This window comes from Clinocottus analis, unplaced genomic scaffold (assembly GCF_023055335.1).
Source record: "Clinocottus analis isolate CAN_PGR_092001 unplaced genomic scaffold, fCliAna1.0.p SCAF_19, whole genome shotgun sequence".
In the NCBI taxonomy this organism is placed as follows: Eukaryota; Metazoa; Chordata; class Actinopteri; order Perciformes; family Cottidae; genus Clinocottus; species Clinocottus analis.
The window spans coordinates 16,355,601-16,376,450 of record NW_027175920.1 but is presented as its reverse complement, the minus strand read 5'-3'; the positions used below and the strand labels follow the sequence as shown (position 1 = coordinate 16,376,450).

Genomic DNA, 20,850 nt, shown 5'->3' with positions numbered 1-20,850 from the left:
ATTAGTCATTAGTCCCTCAGCCTCCTTTTGCGGTTGGTAATGCCGGCTGGCAGCAAAGACATTTGAAAATACGTCAAACATACAACAATATTGTCTTGAAGTCCAGGGAAAGGGAAGAGACACAGAGGGAGGCTCACCTGCTCTGGATACGGTTGCAGGGGTGGCAGTACGGAGGTGGCTGATCTCAAACACCAGCCTCATGGTGGGGTTCAGAGGGATCCGCTCATTACTGGCCAGAGTCAGAACCTTCCAGAAACAGAGAGCACGTTGACACACAGAGCACTCGGGTTCAGGCGGCTGCTCTCTGGCTGACTGATCATTGTCTTCTATGTTCAGCAGCAGGCCGGCCTCGGGCTGCTCACAGAGTATAGAGTCCATCCCCGCTTCATCAAAAGACTTTGAAAACGACAAATAATTAGCTTGAACACATTCATTTGGATCCAACATGGCGTCCATGAGGCTGTTGTCAGCAGACGGGCAACACACTTCATGTTCCTCACAGCGACGTTCAGAATGCAAAGTGATGTTCTGTGGACTCTGAAATGGATTAACATTCATGTGGTTGTTTGCCTTGGCAGTTATTAATAACACCAAATAATGCAAAGAAGCTGTCAGATAGGTTTATGCATATTTCTCCTGGTTGCATTTGGTGTTGCTTTAAATGTGGCAGAGGGTCTAGAAGTTTCCCTGGATCGTGTGCTGCTGCAACGCTGCTCAACGACAGTCAGAGTTCAGAGATGAGGAACAAGTGTGTTTGTGTTCACACAGCCTCTGCTGGATTATGTCCCCTGGTGCTCTCAGCTCCTTCCCTGTCAGCATCACATGCTCACACTGTCATTTGTTCTCTCATCCACTGAGAACAAATAGTGTACTACTCTCTCCCGTCAGTGATGACTCAAGCACATCTTCTTACTCAACTGCAGGAACAGACAGTGGAAATGTGCAACCTTTGTCATTTAGATACTAAATAAAAGACTTATTCATAACACACACGCACACACACACACACGCACACACCTTGTTGTCGTCCATGACTGTGTTGAGTGACTCAATCCACATGGGGTCGATGTCTCCGTCCAGGACGATCCACTTGGGTCCGCTGTGACTCACGTTGGCCAGCTCCCGCATGATGCTGGAGAAGAGGCCTGAAGGGAGACGGTCACATGCTGCATGTTGGACTCAGGTCATGAAACACGTAGTGCTGATCAGACATCCTGAGGACTCTGCCATCACCATCTCTCCACTCTCTGGTTGCCGGGTTGATGATGCCAAAGAGCTCGTCATTGGTCACAGCTTTTGGGTTGAGGTCCGCCCACACGGGTCTGCGCTTCATGTTCTGATAGGTCCGCTGCAGTGACCTCATCACCTGACTCTTTCCCGTGCCGGCGTTCCCGATCACAAACACAGAGTGACGCACTGCCAGCAGCTCCTCCAGCTGCACCACCTGACACACCCGTACAGAGAGGAACATGTTACTCTGTCTGTCTGCCTGTCTGACTGTGTGTCTGTGTGTCTGTCTGTCTGTCTGTCTGTCTGTCTGCCTGTCTGTCTGTCTGTCTGCCTGTCTGTCTGCCTGTCTGTCTGTCTGTCTGCCTGTCTGTCTGTCTGTCTGTCTGTCTGTCTGCCTGTCTGTCTGTCTGTCTGTCTGTCTGTCTGTCTGTCTGTCTGCCTGTCTGTCTGTCTGTCTGTGTCTCTGTGTGTCTGTCTGTCTGTCTGACTGTCTGACTGTCTGTCTGTCTGTCTGTCTGTCTGTCTGTCTGTCTGTCTGTCTGTCTGTCTGTCTGTCTGCATGCTGCTGCTCATGACGGACATGCACCCTGTTCACAGGGCAGCAGGCTGGTGTGTTAATAAAGTCATATATGAACCAGGTTGTCATGTTAATAAAGTCATATATGAACCAGGTGATATTAATAAAGTCATATATGAACCAGGTTGTCATGTTAATAAAGTCATATATGAACCAGGTTATATTAATAAAGTCATACATGAACCAGGTTGGTATGTATCTTCCCTTGACCCCGTGACCTTCACCACTGAGGTCAAGGAGCAGTGCGAGGGTCGACGTTAGGATGGTGTTTGGACTGTTGGACTCAGACAAACCCGTGTGTCATGTTGGCTCCTCCATGCTAGTTGTTAGCCTGTAGTGTGCTGATGCTGGACAAGCCACACAATGAAGGGTAAACATTGTAATATGATATTATAGTTTCCTGATGAACAGTTTTGAACCCCAAACACGTCGTATGAAGCGTTCTCTGTTCTCACAGCTCTTTCAGGATGAATGATGGGTTCCTCCCTCCATCTGCACTTGAACCCCTCTGAAGTCAAACAAACACTTACTTTTTCCTGGGCTTGCAGTGTAACATCACCTGACAGCCCGTGTGTGCTCGGTGACATTACAGAGGGTGCAGCAGAGAGCAAAAGGGAGAACGAGTGAATTCCACTCAAACATACAGATGGCGAGCTCAATCAATGGCATCGAGCGGCTCCTCGGGGCTCCTACTCCTCATCCATTCAGCCAGAGCCCAGGCGGCTTTACCCCTCAAAGGCTGATTACTGCTTTGATGTGGGAGACTAGCGCTAGCACAGGCTAAAGGCTTAAGGTATGCAGTCTGCCTCTCCTCCCCTCCCCTCCTCGCTGTCTGAAATCAAAAGGTTGGCCGCACAAACAAAGACAGTAAAAGTTCAGGCTCTGGGGGAGGATGCTTGTTATTGACCGCTCCTCCATTCTCACTCTCTCGCTCACAATGTTTCTCCTCCTCTTTGTTTATTTCTGTCTCTCACAATGTCAGGGTTAAGTGGCATGGTGCAGCAGCAGCCTCGCTGATGGACTGTTATTATGTGCTTCCCGTGTCTGTCTGACCTGAGGCAGATTGCACTTATTTCCCCTGGTCCTGCGTTCATCTGTCTCTGACATATAATGCCTTCTATTGTGCATGTGTGTGTGTGTCTGCACGTATATAATGAGTTGAATTAGTTCAGCAGCTCGGGCACCTGAACGCTCATTGTAGCCAACCGTTGGCTTTCTGCTATATTTGTCCGATTCATCCAGATCCCGCAGACTTGTTTGACACTAATGTGTATCTCCCAGCGGAACGTTATGACGTGAGGTAAATAGCTTTTGGAAAGAACTAGGATAAATCTAAATGAAAGTGCTACAACTGTAATATCTGTCTCCATTGTTAAAGATGAACCTCCATCTGGGGCCTGAGCTCCTGCCGCACAGACAAGGTGTGATTGTGTTTGCTTTTGTCCTTGGCAACACTTGTGAATCCGATAAACTGCAGCAGACAAGCGTCACAGGAGGCTATCGAGGATTCATGTTTATCTTACCTTGAGGACAAAATTGTCCTCAGCCTGTAACTTCAAATCCAAAATGGACTCCTTGACATGCTTCTCAAAGTCCAGGTCTCTCTTCCTGGGGACGTCCAGAGCAGGAAACAGGTCTCCTATCAGCCCCATGAACACCGGCATGTCATCTGTCACAATCTTGGGGATGTTGAAGTCTCTCAGCGCTCGCATCAGCACCTGGTCTTCTGCTCGGCCCGGGTCTCCTCTCTTCAGAGAGCCGGCCACCACCAGGACCGACTTGATGGCCCGGAGGCCCCAGTCGTAGTGGTCCTTCAGGAGAGCAGAGCGACTGTGAGCACAGCGCTCAGCAAGACCACGACCTTATGGCTCATTTTAAATAGTGCTAGCTATAGCATGTTAGCATCCAACATCATTAGCATGCTAGCATTGTTATTGTGGCCTATTAGCAATGAGGTTAGCATGTAGCTCAACGCTGTAGCTATCAAAAGCCTCAGAGAGCCGCAAGCAGAGGTGGAGACGCTTAGTCTGAGGGACTGTGACGCTCTGTATCCAACCACTATATATGTGTGTGTGTGTGTGTGTGTGTACACACACACACACACATATATATACACACACACATACGATATAATGACTTTAAGTCCTACATAATATTCATAATGTATCTAGAGAGTTGATCTGGTAGAAGTGATGCTACAGTCAGATTAACCTGCTCTAGGTTAAATAATGGGAGATAGATGATGGCTGGATGATAGATGGATGATAGGTAGTTGGATGGATAGATGATGAATAGATGATACACGATGGATGGATGGACAGACGTATCTTCCATGTGTCTGTGTCATCGTGCACAGCGTTGCTTCTCTAAGCCACTAACTCGTGTACATCACGTGTCGGGATGAGAGTCCAGTCCACAGGCTCGTGTATCAGACGTGTCACTGCCATGAAACTGGAGGACACGGACTCTTATTCACACTTTAGTCCAGCTCCCTGCTGAGTCTGATGGCAAGGAGTGTCTTGTAGTCTCCCAGCATGCACCGGTGCCTGCAGCATGGTGCAGCCAGCAGCAGAGCGTATGTAATATTACATCACAGTTATGAACCACTTGTTCAACTTGTTCACTGAATTTCTACTTTATATTGATTTGCAAATTCGTCATTTGTGAATATAGCTTGGAGAAGCAGTCTGTTCATTATCATGTCATCAACACTGAGCTGCTAATGCTGGACAACGAGCAATGAAACAACTTTGGAGCAGCCAAAATGTGTAATGAGGGTATTTAAAAATGTCAGAAGAACTACAGCTTCATAAAAAGGCTATAAAATGGGAGAAGTGCGCTATGACACTGAAACGGGTCTGTGGTCACGAGACATCCATCCAGACCTGAGGGCCAATAACATTACTCCCCTGCATCACTCCATCACTCTGAGAGTCGGTTGTTTAGCTGTTCAACTCATTGAGATAATAAAATGAAGTGAATGAAACAGGACCTGAGCATTTCAGATGGAATAACATCTCAACCCTTATTCATTTTAGCAGCAGGTGAGAAGCTCTTGTGTGTCTGTAAAGACAACCTGAGGTCATCGTTGTCTCCGTGAAGACAGCAGTACCTGTTTGGACAGCAGCTCTTTACACAGCGTGTACAGGGTGATGAACTTCCTGGCCAGGACCCGGGCGTTGAGGAAGCCTTCAGCCACCAGCATGATCTCACAGATCAGCTCAAAGTCTGGCACCACCATGGCACACGGTCTGAGGAAGAGGAGCTCGTGAAGGTCATGGAACACATGCTGTGTCATCTGCCCTTCATTTCCACAGTGATATCCTCCATCTTTACGTCAGGGAGGTCAAGCTGTACGGTGTAACTACTGATACGAGACTCTCTCTCTCTCCTTCAGTCTGTACTCTCTTTCTCACCAACACACACGCACACGCACGCACAACAGTCTAACGCACACACACAACACAGTCTAACGCACACACACAACACAGTCTAACGCACACACACAACACAGTCTAACGCACACACACAACAGTCTAACGCACACACACAACAGTCTAACGCACACACACAACAGTCTAACGCACACACACAACACAGTCTAACGCACACACACAACACAGTCTAACGCACACACACAACAGTCTAACGCACACACACACAACAGTCTAACGCACACACACAACAGTCTAACGCACACACACAACACAGTCTAACGCACACACACAACACAGTCTAACGCACACACACAACACAGTCTAACGCACACACACAACAGTCTAACGCACGTGCGAGTCAGAGGGTCTAAACCCTGTTGCGCCATGAAAGTGAGGCCCGGCGCACCTCGCGCACGGTGTCTCCTTTTCATTTTTCCGGCTCCGTGCCCCCCCCCCCCTCCCCCCCCCCCCCGCGTGCTCGTGGCGGAGCACTGGTCCCCCCAGCCGCCCGTGATGTGGACTACACGGCCCTCACTGAAGGCCTCGGTCTGAAACCAGGGCCCGACACTGACTGACAGCGACATGCCAGACTCAATACGAAGGATCTTAAACAACAACACTACAGTTTGTATCTTACATTTGTATTTTTTTAAAAGGCCATGACTAATCGGTGGATGAAACCTGGCTGCCGTGTGACAACATGTAGGCATGACACAGTGTGACAGCAGTGTGTCCGGCCCACCTGAACAGAGCCTTGAGGTTCTCAGGGAGCTCCGTCCTGCCGGCGTAGCCTGGGTTCATGGTGATGAAGATGCCAACAGAGGGGCGCAGAGTCACCTCCTCTCCCATGAAGTTAAACCTCTGCTTCTTGTCTCGAATGGCGTCCTGGATGCTTTTAACCTGCATGTGCCCAGAGCAGAATACAGGTAGGACTCAGGTGCTATCCCATCTTCATACTTTTTGATACCAACTAAAAAAAAAAGCTAAAAAAGCTGTTAAACTGTTTGTTAAATGAAATGCTAAATGCTAACATACCATAACAATACTAACATGCTAAGTCCATGCCTCCAGTACGAATGGTGCTCGAGGCCCAGCTAAAGGATAAGAAGAGTCAAAGCTCTCTGATAACATTGTTGGACTGTTTCTGGAAATTATGTAAAAAATAGAGGTTAAAATAAATAAATATAATCTTCTTGTTTTCACACGTGTGTGTGTCTTGACTGAACCTGCCGCCCACATGACCAGCCCTGCAACTGCACCGCCGTGTGTTTGTTCTGAGCTGCAGGTGTGTAGTGTTGTGTAGTGTTGTGTAGCACACAGGAGAGCCGCTGTGTGTGCAGCTCCAGGCTACGAGCCTGCATCACAGAGCAGAGGAGCTCTGGAGGAACACACACCTCAAGATGGTTCGTTTGCAGCTCGCAGTCTTCAAACCCATCCTAAGCTGACCCAAGTGAACTCACTTGAGGCGATGCATCCCTCTGGACACATGAACGGCTTTAAAACATTTTTTACAGCTGCAGTCAACACCTGGGAACAGACTTTGAAGCCTTTAAAGGGATCCCTGAAGTTATTACAGTTCATCCTGAAGGACCATGAATGTCACGGAGCACTGTGCTCCTCTCCTTCAGTCACACATAGTTATCAATGATGTGAGCATGCAATCAGCCCGGGTGTACCGGCTCCACTTGTCTCCATTATGATGGAAAGAGATATCAGAAAAGAACTTTGTGTGTCTTGACCTAAAACTCTGAGTCCAGCCTGCTCGAGGCTTTATGAATTGAACATGCGTGTGGTAACAGAGCAGAGCGAGGCGGCAGCTGGGACGAGGAGGAGCATCTCTTCATGGATGAGCACTCGGCTACAGACCACTCAGTCCTGCTAACACAACAGGGAGAGGAAGCAACCGGTGCAGCTGCAGCACGTCAGTGCGGCTTGTTTTGTATGTGACAGTGGCCGAGCGCTGCCCGCCTACAGGGACGCAAAAGGAGGGAAACCAACAAAATAATGTTTAAAAAGAAGAACTAGCAGTGTTGTGAAAGGCGTGGTCCAGTGGCGTCTGGCTGCACTGCGCGCTGCCTCTCTGGATGCACAACATGTCCACCGTCAGGCTGCTGGAACAGAGGCACAGCCTCACCCATCCATCTCCGTGCGCTTATGTCTGGCGGCCTTCTGCTTGTGCCTGCGTTATCTAATGGAGAACTGGTCCCGCCCCCTGTGTTAGCAGAGAGCATGTCGCCATGCAATGCTAGCTGCTCCCCTTCTGGAGGACGGCTGGCCTGTGAGCGGCGGTGGGAGGAGCTCGGCTCCTCTGAAGCGAGCGGCAGCTGTCACAGCGGGAGTTTGACGCTCCTCTGTTCTCATGGTCTACTTCTCCACATATAAGCCACCATGATTTATTATTTATCATGCACCGCAACACCTATTCATTCTTCTAAGTAGCATAGGCTTCACAGATTATGGGAGAAGACTTTCATCGCTGCTTGAGAGAGAAGGAAGGGCAGAGAAGTGAGTGTTCAGTCTATGAATAATGATCTTTTGAGGAGCTCTATCTCCATTCTCATCATGATCAGCGTCTTTATCAGCTCCGTGCATTTGGCAGTGACAGTATTGCACACGCATGAAGATAGTGACGGCAGCGTGCACGGTTTGAATGCACCAGAGAGACCGAACCACAGAGAGGAGTCTGTTTGATCCGAGGAAACAGAATGCAAGAGCGCAGAAAAGCAGCACACAGGTGATCAAAGAGCTGCTGCAGGTCACTCAGAGTCTCCCTGTTCCAGTGAGGAGAGAATCAGGCTCACCAGGAGAGGACACGGGACGGCAAGACAGAGCAGCATGAAGGCAAAGCCATAATGAGCCTTTCAGTTCAGCCAAAGAGCTGCAAATAAAGTCTCAGGTCTCAGGTAATGACGGAGCTTCCACTGAGGCACAGCAATCCAACCCCGATGCTTTCAGCAACCAGCAGCTGTTAACTCTGTGTTTGTATACTATAGAGAATAATATTGTGTTGTATTATAATGACTGACAGAGTAATACACACACACACACACACACACACACACAGACATAAAGAACCTCATTGAGTTGATGTCATACATGCACATCCGGCAGAGCAACACGCTCACGTTGTGCAGTGAGTTTGTGTGTTCTCTCCTCAGTTGTGTTTTGCTGGTGTTGAGCTGCTGCAGCTCCTCTGAGTCCAGCAGCTTCAGGGTTAACTAACCTTCAGGGTTAACTAACCCTAACACACGTCTCGTCTTTCAGTGGAAAATGCCTTTTCGAGCCGCGCCCGAGGTTTTCCAAGTCCATGGGTGAAGGTGTGACAACAACGTCCAGCGAGCAGGAGCCTCTTTGGAAAGATAACTAGTCAAGAACCAGATCACAATAAAACATGAAGGCCTCGGCCTGTTGCCAGAGATTGTCGTCCAAAACTGTGTCCTTCAGTTTAAAAATGGAAAAGAACCTTTGTGCCTGAATATGCTTGGATTGGGGCATGCTGGGTGTTACAATTTGCATAGATTTCTGCTTAAGACGCGTGATGTGTTTGAAGAAACATCCACGACCACGAAGGCCGACAAAGTCTGACGAGCTGAAGCAGTAGAAAGAAAACAGCTCATTCATTATCATTCATATCTATCATTAATATCTATCATTATTATTAGTATCTATCATTATCATTAATATCTATCATTATCATTAGTATCTATCATTATCATTCATATCTATCATTATTATTCATATGTATCATTATCATTCATATGTATCATCATCATTCATATCTATCATTATCATTCATATCTATCATTATCATTCATATGTATCATTATCATTCATATCTATCATTATCATTCATATCTATCATTAATATTCATATCTATCATTATCATTCATATCTATCATTATTATTCATATCTATCATTATTATTAGTATCTATCATTATTATTCATATCTATCATTATCATTCATATCTATCATTATCATTCATTTCTATCAATAATATCTATCATTATCATTCATACCTATCATTATCATTCATATCTATCATTATTATTCATATCTATCATTATCATTCATATGTATTATTATCATTCATATGTATCATTGTCATTCATATGTATCATTATTATTAGTATCTATCATTATTATTAATATCTATCATTATTATTAGTATCTATCATTATCATTCATATGTATCATTATTATTAGTATCTATCATTATCATTCATATGTATCATTATTATTAGTATCTATCATTATTATTAGTATCTATCATTATCATTCATATCTATCATTATTATTCATATCTATCATTAATATATCTATCATTATCATTCATATCTATCATTATTATTCATATCTATCATTATCATTAATATCTGTCATTATTAATATCTATCAGTATCATTCATATCTATCATTAATATATCTATCATTATGATTAGTATCTATCGTTATCATTCGTATCCATCATGATCATTCATATCCATCATGATCATTAGTATCCATCATGATCATACCTTATTAGATTCATAAACGCTCTGAGGGTTACAGAGAGGTGTCGTTTATCTTTGTAAAGTCTATGAATTATGTGTTTATCTCGTGAAACGTTGCGTGAAAGCGACGGCGAGGTCACGGGGTTATGTAATGACATAATGTTGACGGGAAGTTTGTTCTGTTCTGATAGACCTCCTCCCACAATGCATCAGTGGTAGCTGGTGTCTCGTTGACGTGTGAAGAGTCCCTGAACGCTTCGCAGCAGCACACTGCTGCTACCATGGCAATGCACGGGTTAAAGAGAGCTAATTTCATGTCTGCAGTACGATGACGTAATCAAGTTTGTTTTTATTTTGGACAAGAGCAACTCCATCTCATTGTCGTCCTTTGAGAGTTGCTGTTGTTAGTGAGCAAAGGAGGCGGTTTTCCATCAGATGAGAGACGACTCCAGTGATGAAGACGCTTCACCTGCAAAGGTCCTGCATCAGCCTCATGGTTGAAGCAATGTACACTGGCAATCAGTGATGAAGAGGCTTTTCACGTCTGCAGACGTGTTTCAGTGATGAAGAGGCTTTTCACGTCTGCAGACGTGTTTCAGTGATGAAGAGGCTTTTCACGTCTGCAGACGTGTTTCAGTGATGAAGAGGCTTTTCACGTCTGCAGACGTGTTTCAGTGATGAAGAGGCTTTTCACGTCTGCAGACGTGTTTCAGTGATGAAGAGGCTTTTCACGTCTGCAGACGTGTTTCAGTGATGAAGAGGCTTTTCACGTCTGCAGACGTGTTTCAGGGGCTGCTGTTGACCACAGGCTGATGGGGACAGACCACTTTGCAGATAAGATGACAACTCACACATTTAGCTCCATCACCAGAGGTCAACAGACACACAAACAGCGTTGACAGCGGCGTCTGGACCTGAAGGGCTGGAGCAGCTGAGGAGCTAGACTGCTTCTTACCTGGACGGCCACCACAGACAGCACCTCCACTGAGATCCTGTTGAACTCGTCGAAGCAGCCCCACGCCCCCGTCTGAGCCAGGCCTTTGTAGATGTTCCCACAGGACTAGTGGAGAGAGACAGAGAGGACCAGATGTTCAGATGCCCACCAGAGGACAGGCTGTCAGGCTCACAGGTGAGACCTGGTCCACTGACTGATGTGGTGAAACGCAGCATCACACAGCACCGACTGCGGATGAGACACCTCCGCTGCAGCGATCACAGTGCAGCACCGCAGCAGGCTGAAGGCAGGCGCACAACAACCGATGACACACAAGCACTCGCACTCATACAACTGGCAGAAAGAGAAACAGAAATGTCTTCAACCCACAGTTTAGTTTGAGAACATCAACCTCAGAGCAGGTGAGCAGCCCTCTGGAGAGCAGCTGCACCAGGATGACTTCTCTGTCCAATTACAGCGCAGAGGAAACCTTTTATGACGCAAAGCAGAGCCGACTGCTGGATTGATTCTGTGTGTGTGTGTGTGTGTGTGTGTGTGTGTGTGTGTGTGTGTGTGTGTGTGTGTGTGTGTGTGTGTGTGTGTGTGTGTGTGTGTGTGCATAAGTGAATATGAGTCACAGTGTGGGGCTCTGAAGCCAGCTTCTCGTGCCTCTGTTCCTTCTGGAGTATATTAGCACTTCTCTTAGCAACTTTCTTGGCGGTGTGTAGCCGGCGGTGCTGCTGTACTGTAATGATGCCTCTGCCTGGGGAAGCAGGAGCGAGTCGGATCACAAGTTATTATTATGTTTATGTCCCCCCGGAGCATTCAATATGCAGAAAGTATAAGTGTAAAAGTATAGGAAAGGGCATAATAAAGCAAGGTGGGTGCAGAGAGTTTGGCAATGTGTAATTAAGAAGAAACTCTCTGGGTTTATTTAATCAGCTTTACTTTCCAGAAGGAAGCAGTGAAACAAAAGATAAAAGAAAGAAAGATAAAAAGAGGAGGGCATCGAGGTGGTTTGACAACTTCAATGACAAATGCATTCCATGTTGCTGACAAAGGCGAAGATGAAAAGAAGCATGAATGAAGAGGACTACGTGCTCATGCAGGTATGTGCACACACTCACCTTGTAGTCCATCTGCTCCGAGCAGTTAAATACATAGACCATGATGCCGAGGGCTCTGCCCAAGTCTTTGGTGGTCTCGGTCTTCCCGGTGCCTGCAGGCCCTGCTGGAGCTCCACTCATGGTGAGGTGGAGCGACTGCGTCAGGGTGATGTAGCATCTGGAGACATGGACACACACATGTGCACTGATGAGGCATGCAACAGGACGCGTCCCGCTGGCTCCCTGCTCTTCCCTGTACAGATTGGCAAAAGGCCACTTCCATGAATTCACCGAGAGGAGCTTGACTCCACATTTTAGTTGTGTTTTACACATCTCTGGCAAAGAGTTAGCGCAGCGGTCATCGTCGTCAAAAGGAGTCAAGGAAACTCCTGCTCGGCTGCTTCGATGTAGACAGGACTCATGCGGTCATTCCAGACCCTCACTGGATGTTTATCCCCCTGCAGCCAGTGACGCCGTTCCTCCAGGGCCTCCTTTACCCCCAGAAGACTGCGGTTGCCATGAACTAATAACTCTTGGAGGAAGGCGCCTGGAGAAGAAAACGCAGGGATGGAGTTTTATAAGCTGGCGTGGCAGTGACAGAAGGGCTCCAATACCCTCACCGGGCCCGGCCTCTCCTCTGTCGCCTTCATGAGGGCTCTGATCTGTGGACAGATGCACTCTGTGAGGAAGAGAGAGGACCGACCTGACAACAAGGAAGTCACGGCTAACACCCATCTGCACCAGAGCCAGAGTCAGAGCCAGAGTCAGAGTCAGAGCCAGAGTCACGGCTAACACAACAAGAAGAGGCCTGACGCCACCGTCGCTCACCCAGCCGGGCCTCATGCTACTCCACTACTACTGTAAAACCAGTGGAGGAAAAGACGATGGATGAAGAGAGACAACCTCAGAGACGGTTGAGGAAACATCTTCCCAGAGACGGTTGAGGAAACATCTTCCCAGAGACGGTTGAGGAAACATCTTCCCAGAGACGGTTGAGGAAACATCTTCCCAGAGACGGTTGAGGAAACATCTTCCCAGAGACGGTTGAGGAAACATCTTCCCAGAGACGGTTGAGGAAACATCTTCCCAGAGACGGTTGAGGAAACATCTTCCCAGAGACGGTTGAGGAAACATCTCCCCAGAGACGGTTGAGGAAACATCTTCCCAGAGACGGTTGAGGAAACATCTTCCCAGAGACGGTTGAGGAAACATCTTCCCAGAGACGGTTGAGGAAACATCTTCCCAGAGACGGTTGAGGAAACATCTTCCCAGAGACGGTTGAGGAAACATCTTCCCAGAGACCGGCCTCCACGTCCTACATTTACATCAATGAGGCTTCAAACAGACAAAGTCCATTCATCAGAGTTCCTGATGTTCAATGTTTAATGTGGAGATGCAGAGCGCGTGATCTGCAGGGAGAATCCCCGGTGTGTGGTGTGTGTTGTGTGGTGTTGTGTGGTGTGTGTGTGGTGTGTGTGGTGTGTTGTGTGTTGTGTGTGGTGTGTGGTGTGTTGTGTGTGTGGTGTGTGGTGTGTGTTGTGTTGTGTTGTGTGGTGTGTGTGTGGTGTGTGTGGTGTGTTGTGTGTTGTGTGTGGTGTGTGGTGTGTTGTGTGTGTGGTGTGTGGTGTGTGGTGTGTGGTGTGTTGTGTGGTGTGTGGTGTGTTGTGTGGTGTCTGTTGTGTGTTGTTGTGTGTTGTGTGTGTGGTGTGTTGTGTGGTGTGTTGTGTGTGTTGTGGTGTGTGGTGTGTTGTGTGTTGTGGTATGTTGTGTGTTGTGTGTCGTGGTGTGTTGTGTGTGGTGTGTGGTGTGTGGTGTGTGGTGTGTGGTGTGTTGTGTGTGGTGTGTGGTGTGTGGTGTGTGGTGTGTGGTGTGTGGTGTGTGGTGTGTGGTGTGTTGTGTGTTGTGGTGTGTTGTGTGTTGTGTGTCGTGGTGTGTGGTGTGTTGTGTGTCGTGGTGTGTTGTGTGTTGTGTGTCGTGGTGTGTTGTGTGTTGTGTGTCGTGGTGTGTTGTGTGTTGTGTGTCGTGGTGTGTTGTGTGTTGTGTGTCGTGGTGTGTTGTGTGTTGTGTGTCGTGGTGTGTTGTGTGTTGTGTGTCGTGGTGTGTTGTGTGTTGTGTGTCGTGGTGTGTTGTGTGTTGTGTGTCGTGGTGTGTTGTGTGTTGTGGTGTGTTGTGTGTTGTGTGTCGTGGTGTGTTGTGTGTTGTGTTGTGTGTGGTGTGTTGTGTGTTGTGTGTTGTGTGTCGTGGTGTGTTGTGTGTTGTGTGTCGTGGTGTGTTGTGTGTTGTGGTGTGTTGTGTGTTGTGTGTCGTGGTGTGTTGTGTGTCGTGGTGTGTGGTGTGTTGTGTGTTGTGTGTTGTGTGTCGTGGTGTGTTGTGTGTTGTGTGTCGTGGTGTGTTGTGTGTTGTGGTGTGTTGTGTGTTGTGTGTCGTGGTGTGTTGTGTGTTGTGTGTCGTGGTGTGTTGTGTGTTGTGTGTCGTGGTGTGTTGTGTGTTGTGTGTCGTGGTGTGTTGTGTGTGGTGTGTTGTGTGTTGTGTGTCGTGGTGTGTGGTGTGTTGTGTGTTGTGGTGTGTGGTGTGTTGTGTGTCGTGGTGTGTTGTGTGTCGTGGTGTGTTGTGTGTTGTGTGTCGTGGTGTGTTGTGTGTTGTGTGTCGTGGTGTATTGTGTGTCGTGGTGTGTTGTGTGTCGTGGTGTGTTGTGTGTTGTGTGTCGTGGTGTGTTGTGTGTTGTGTGTCGTGGTGTGTTGTGTGTTGTGTGTCGTGGTGTGTTGTGTGTTGTGTGTCGTGGTGTGTTGTGTTCTCCTGATGCAATGCAACCTCTGTTTGGTTTAGTGTGCGCATGAAGGACGACAGCTGCATTGTGTTGTAGAAAGACAATAACACATCCTTGTGTTAAATAGTTAGAAATAATGTAAATTTGTGGTTTTGAAGGAAGTTTATTTTGTATTTCTTTCCACTGGTTACCTGGCAACAGCACCGTGACAAGTGGAGCAGCATGCCCCCTCAACCAAAATGTGCATTGTTACAATTATTTCTGCAAAGATTAAATGAATTGAATGAGAAATGTTAATTGGTGCGTATGACACAGCGTATAAAAGGTATCTGGGTTCAGGGCCTTCCTGCCAGAGGGAGGCGCGTCTGGACAGAGACCTGCTTCACACGCCATGCTCCTGGACCTCACGTACAGCAGGAGACACACTCATATCCTCTGATAAGTTTCTTCAGGTCACAGAGAAACACATCCACCACAACCTTTCTAACGCAATAACATCACAACACTTGAATGAAGCCCGGCCAAGTGAAAATAGTATAAAAGCAGTTCAAAATGTTAAACTATTCCTTTTATAGATTCAGGAAACAAAGTTATTTCTTGGAAAATGTAAATGTATATTTATTCTGTTTTTCAGTGTTAATTTATTAATGCATCATTTAAATGCAAGCTTAATAAATCCGTTCATAATTGCTTTTCAAACACTGACAAAGTGACAAATCATTAGTCTGGTGGCATACGGCTGTTTACTGTCTCTGTAATAATGCACGATGCAGAGAGGAGCTCCATCTCTTCTCTGGATAGGAACCCTGCAGGAAACCAGGCTTTACAGCTTCCTGTCGTCTTCTCGCAGCTTCTAGCATCACAGTTATCAGATCATGTAAAGCAGTGATTGGCCGGCGGGGCTCCTCTGCTGTCCCACACACAACCAATACGTCATAGCTATTTGATAATGTCGTTGTTTTCCCTTTTATTAGCTTATTCTCTCATTGCACAGCTCCCTCTGGGCGCTTGAACAGCTGATGGCCTCAGACTGAAGGCTCAGGTAGAAGACCCACGGCCGCCACGTGCACTGCACGAAACAGAGGAAACATCAGTGATTCCTCATCTGCACGTCTGTGTTTAAAAGCATGTGTGATGGTAAGAAGTCCCAGTTCTTCAAACTAAAGGGATCTATTCCAGGAAGGAAAGTGAGTGCAGCTGGATGCTGAGAAGCTCCTTTAACTGATCCAGACTTTCAATAACTGCTCCTTAGAAAATGTTTCTACAGCAGCATAAGTGAAGCAGACTGAATAGACGCTGTCAGAAGCAGCCCGGCAGTGTCTCGTGTCGGCTCGTACATAACCTCATTATATCGTAATAGAATCTGCTCCTGTGCTTTGATTATCACGCAGGCTGATTAGCGCCACCAGTGATTGCTTCTCCTGCAGAACCTGTCAGGACTGACAAACACCGCGCCGCCTCGTATCAATGACAAGCAGCAGCACCACGGACGTGAACTGATGGAGACAATCAGGCCTTTATTGATCAGGGTAATAAACTCAACGCTTTGGCTTGAATATCAACGCAGCAGCGGTTTTAATGAGCTGCTGGTTAATAGATGATGTATGGAGAGGAGGAAATATTGGAAAGCAAAGCCAGAGACAGAAGCTCAGAGAAGACAAACGATCCCATCTGCGTCGCGTGTATCATCCGGATACCAGCGCCGGCAGCACGGACGGCTCCGCCTGAAAAATGGCCAAAAGTCGTCTCGGCGGCTGGAGGAGAAAGTCCTGCGTGGAATAACTAAAGCCAGATCGAAGACGAGTGTGAAGCTAAACTGGGGGGCTGCGACAGGGCGACTTGTTTTATTACAGCGTTTAAAAAAGAGCTTTATATCTGTCTGCCCTCCTTCCTCTCTGTGTGTGGTGCTTGTGTTCGTTCACAGAGACCGCACATGACTCCTTATGTCATTAATATCTGTTCAGATGCTTTTTAAGTATCAAGTTGGGGTTCATTAAATGACTTCCTGTGTGTCAAAGGACAAAAATACACATGTGTAATCTCCTGCTTCAGTACGCTGTGAGCTGTCTCAGGTCCTCTGTGTTCTGTTGAATACACGTCTCTGTCGTTCATTGAATTACCTCCCAGGCTCTTTACTGTAACTTTGATGTTATTGTGTATCACCTTTACGTTTTCTACTGCCTCGTGTTTCTTTTCTAACTTGCCTCATTGCATTTCATCTCTAACGCAAAGCCTTTTTCATTTGTTATAAACGTGTCTCGACCAGAAGTTACTGAACAATGGTGTTTATTTTGTTTGGCTTTTATCTGCAGCTACTGTGGTTTTTGGCGACGTCGGTTTTTTCAACTTGACAGCGTCTTCTCCGTTGCTGGCTCTGTGACGAAGAAAGTTGTGTTACAATATCATGAAGCCAACATGTTTCAGCTGTTCTCTCAAGTCCTGGATTAAAGGATTTGACACCCGGCCCCCGAGTCCATGGTCCATTGTTGAAATGAAAGGCAGTGGCACACAGAGCGAGCCTCGGCGAGGGCCTGCACCATATGGTGAAGTCTTGCTCCGCGGGCATCAAAGCCCATTGTTTCTGATTGTTCGGGCTTCAAAGGGAACGCTGGTCAGTCTAGAAACGCACAGTCAAACGCTGCAGCTTGCCAGAGGGCTCTGGGAGGCAGGTATTCATCTCTGTGGAGTTCAAACTTTATCAGGGATGCTGCAGAAAAATGTGCATGTGAGCAAACAAGCTGTTGGCAAAGCGTGCTGTTCCAAAGCCGCTGAAGGTGCTGCCGTGCATAATGATTCAAACGCGCCACATTATCATTTCTCATCATTAGACCAGGAGCTCGTATCTTCTACTCAGTTTTTCAATTAGAAAAGAAAAAAAATCATCAACACGGACACATATTTGAGAATGCAATTCGGTTTTGAATGGGCTTTGTGTGAACAGCACTTGATACTAAACATCCCTCCTTCCACCAGCCAGAGGTTCAACATCATGAAGTTGTGTGCTCGGGCTGCAGGGAGAGAGACACTCAGCAGGTGTTGAGTTTAGAGAACGACGTCTTTTTGTTTCAACTGTCCTGAACCACAAGGGCAAAACATGTCTGTTAGCTAGCTAACGATAGCGACCTAAGCTAGCGGAGACCAAGACCAGGAACGAGACAACAAGGAACGACCTGCTGTCTGCTGGAAACACCTTCAACCACAGGAAGCAATCCACCGTGTGGCTTCTTCTCAGGTGATGCTACGTTAAGTTACAGTGTGTTAGCGCCGCTCTGTCCTGCTAAGATTTACTTTTACAATCCAACCGAGCTTTTCTCCACGTCAGCACACACGTAGGTTAGTCTTCATTCTACTGAGCAGTAAAGCATGAAGTCCACATATGTTAGCTAAGGAGCCAGCCTGACGGTTAAAATGATGGTCTCCATGTCCTCCACATGGATCCAGTGGTAAGGAACCTTTTCTGCTGGGCTTCAGCGTCAGTCTTTCAGCAGAATATCATGTAAACATGAAACGCATATGAAGACCTGTGTTTTAGAAAACACTGAGCTAAAAGTGTCAGCTGTGTTTTCAACCAACATCACAACACAGTCAGGGTTGGCAGGCAGACATGAGAAGCAGTCATGATGTTCAGTCTGAACAAAGACACCAGGAAGGACCTCCTACCTGTCTGTCAGAGGAGTGATGACCAGTCGTGGTGTGTTGCCCAGGTACTCGTAGCAGTACAGAAACTGGGCATCACAAATGTTGGCAAAGCAATGCTTCTCCTTCTCATCCCACCGGTGCCTCAGCTGGGAGAGCCACACGAAGGCCTGAGAGTTCTCCACCTGGAGGAAGAGAGCCAGCGCCAGTGTTCAGGATGAAACGAAGCCAGAATTAATCTGAGCTTCCCCCTCTCCTTTAGATAATGATGTGCTTGCTGGAATATGTGGAGCGTGTTCCTCACAGGAAATACCTTCTCAAGCATGCAGCAGCAGTCAGGGGGTCTCATGAGAATCTATTCAGTCTACACTGGTTCTCTGACACATGTATCCACCGCGCCCCCTCACCTTCTGAGCGGCCATCTTGGCCACCACGTCCCTGGCGTGGACGTCGATGGTGCAGATGGTCATGACCTTCTGTCGATCGCCCGGAGTGAGCTGCCCAATCAGCAAGGAGATGAGGGTGTTGAGCTGGGACACCTGCTTCCTGTAGTACTCCTTCATGGCGTTGTCATAGCCCTCCTCCAGACGGACGAACGCCATGCAGACGTCAGACGTCCACCAGATCTGAGTGCAGGTCAACGCCACCTGAACCAGAAGAAACACGAGGAACGAGAAGCTGTAGAAAAGTACACTTGATGGGATTCATGGAGATGGATTCCTGTATCAACGTTCCTTTGTATCTACACAGTAAAGACAGATGAAGCACATGTCCACATGCCTGAATGTCCACATGCCTGAATGTCCACATGCCTGAATGTCCACATGCCTGAATGTCCACATGCCTGAATGTCCACATGTTTATATGTCTATATGTCCACATGCCTGAATGTCCACATGTCTATATGTCTATATGTCCACATGTTTATGTGTCCACATGCCTGAATGTCCACATGTCCACATGTCTATATGTCCACATGTCCACATGTCTATATGTCTATATGTCCACATGTCTATATGTCCACATGTTTATATGTCTACATGTCCACATGCCTGAATGTCCACATGCCTGAATGTCCACATGTCTATATGTCTATATGTCCACATGTTTATGTGTCCACATGCCTGAATGTCCACATGTCCACATGTCTATATGTCCACATGTCCACATGTCTATATGTCTATATGTCCACATGTCTATATGTCCACATGTCTATATGTCCACATGTCTATATGTCTATATGTCCACATGTCTATATGTCCACATGTCCACATGTTTATGTGTCCACATGTCTATATGTCCACATGTCTATATGTCCACATGTCTATATGTCCACATGTCTAGATGTCTAATTGTTTATGTGTCCACATGTTTATGTGTCCACATGTTTATGTGTCCACATGTCTATATGTCTATATGTTTATGTGTCCACATGTCTATGTGTCCACATGTCTATATGTCCACATGTCTATATGTCCACATGTCTATATGTCCACATGTCTAGATGTCTAATTGTTTATGTGTCCACATGTTTATGTGTCCACATGTTTATGTGTCCACATGTCTATATGTCTATATGTTTATGTGTCCACATGTTTATGTGTCCACATGTCTATATGTCTATATGTTTATGTGTCCACATGTTTATGTGTCCACATGTCTATATGTCTATATGTCCACATGTCCACATGTTTATGTGTTCACATGTCTATATGTTTCCAAACTAGAGCTCTCTGTATATCTAAGTGGGAAAGTTGGATTGAGATGCAGAGTTTACATTTCCTGCCGTGCAGTTTTTTGCTGAGCCGGCTGTAATGTCAGCTTCAAAGAACACGAGAGGGGCTGAGCAGCTTTTATGTGCTGTGCCCATTAACGTGCATGACATTAAAAAATAACTGCCGATAGGCTAATCTTGTTTTTTCTCCTCCATCCAAATATTGAGATTCCTTTTCTCCAGCACTTGATTCTTGAAAGGATAGTTTGTGTGTTTAGCAGTACTGACTTCACAACACAACACAACACAACACTGTGGAATGGCCAACATTGACTGTATACACCTAAAGTAACCTATATCTGCTCTTTTCATTATCATCAATGTGTTTATTCTGACTTATAGTCAGTATTAATATAATATGTTATATTAGCAGTTGAGTAACAACATTTTCTCAGAGTAAATATTCTGCAATCACACGTTTCTCCCTTCATCTTCTTCTTCATCAGCAGCACACAGTGATGTGTTCTTCATGTTCAGTCAATAAAAGATGCTGCGCTGCTTTACAGTGAGCCTCTGTTGGGTGGATGAGGGACTCAACACTAACACTTCTGATCTCAACACTGCTCTGAAGTCCTGAACTGTTTAGTGTGTTGATAATTGCTGCTTTTATACTTTCAGACACTAGAGTTAGTGACAGGCACAACGTTGTGCCATTCAGAGCATTAAATACGTTTAGAAAAACATGAGCATTTCCAGAAGAGGACGATGATGTGTTCCATTATCACACATTGTGACACGGGTCTGTTCTCGCTCCCTGTGCTGCTGCTAGTGTACGTAGCATTAGCGACACTGGATCACAATATCTATGAGAGGCATGGACCTGATTATGGTACCGTGAGGTGTGGGATAAAGTGGCTAACAGGAAAACCCCAGAGTGGTGTCAGCTGCATGCTCC

The 20,850-nt window shown here is 46.6% G+C and overlaps 1 protein-coding gene across 7 annotated transcripts in view; it reads right to left on the bottom strand.

Annotated features, from left to right (window-relative positions):
* Positions 1-20,850, bottom strand: part of dnah9 (dynein, axonemal, heavy chain 9) — a 114,986-nt gene that overhangs the window by 69,050 nt on the left and 25,086 nt on the right. For 5 of the 7 annotated variants that reach the window (XR_011077853.1, XM_068583601.1, XM_068583603.1 and 2 more), the window contains 10 exons: positions 18,589-18,828; positions 18,206-18,366; positions 11,800-12,031; positions 10,694-10,798; positions 5,987-6,144; positions 4,920-5,058; positions 3,331-3,618; positions 1,234-1,444; positions 1,018-1,145; positions 138-246 (listed from right to left, as the gene is read on the bottom strand). Coding sequence is in view for 6 of the 7 variants with exons in the window: in XM_068583601.1 (XP_068439702.1) it covers positions 138-246; positions 1,018-1,145; positions 1,234-1,444; positions 3,331-3,618; positions 4,920-5,058; positions 5,987-6,144; positions 10,694-10,798; positions 11,800-12,031; positions 18,206-18,366; positions 18,589-18,828 (1,771 nt within the window). In the remaining variant the exon portion in view is untranslated. Of the gene's footprint in view, positions 1-137; positions 247-1,017; positions 1,146-1,233; positions 1,445-1,985; positions 2,155-2,337; positions 2,450-3,330; positions 3,619-4,919; positions 5,059-5,986; positions 6,145-10,693; positions 10,799-11,799; positions 12,032-18,205; positions 18,367-18,588; positions 18,829-20,850 lie in introns of those variants that run through there. The other 2 variants (XM_068583602.1, XM_068583606.1) reach the window with 2 other exon arrangements.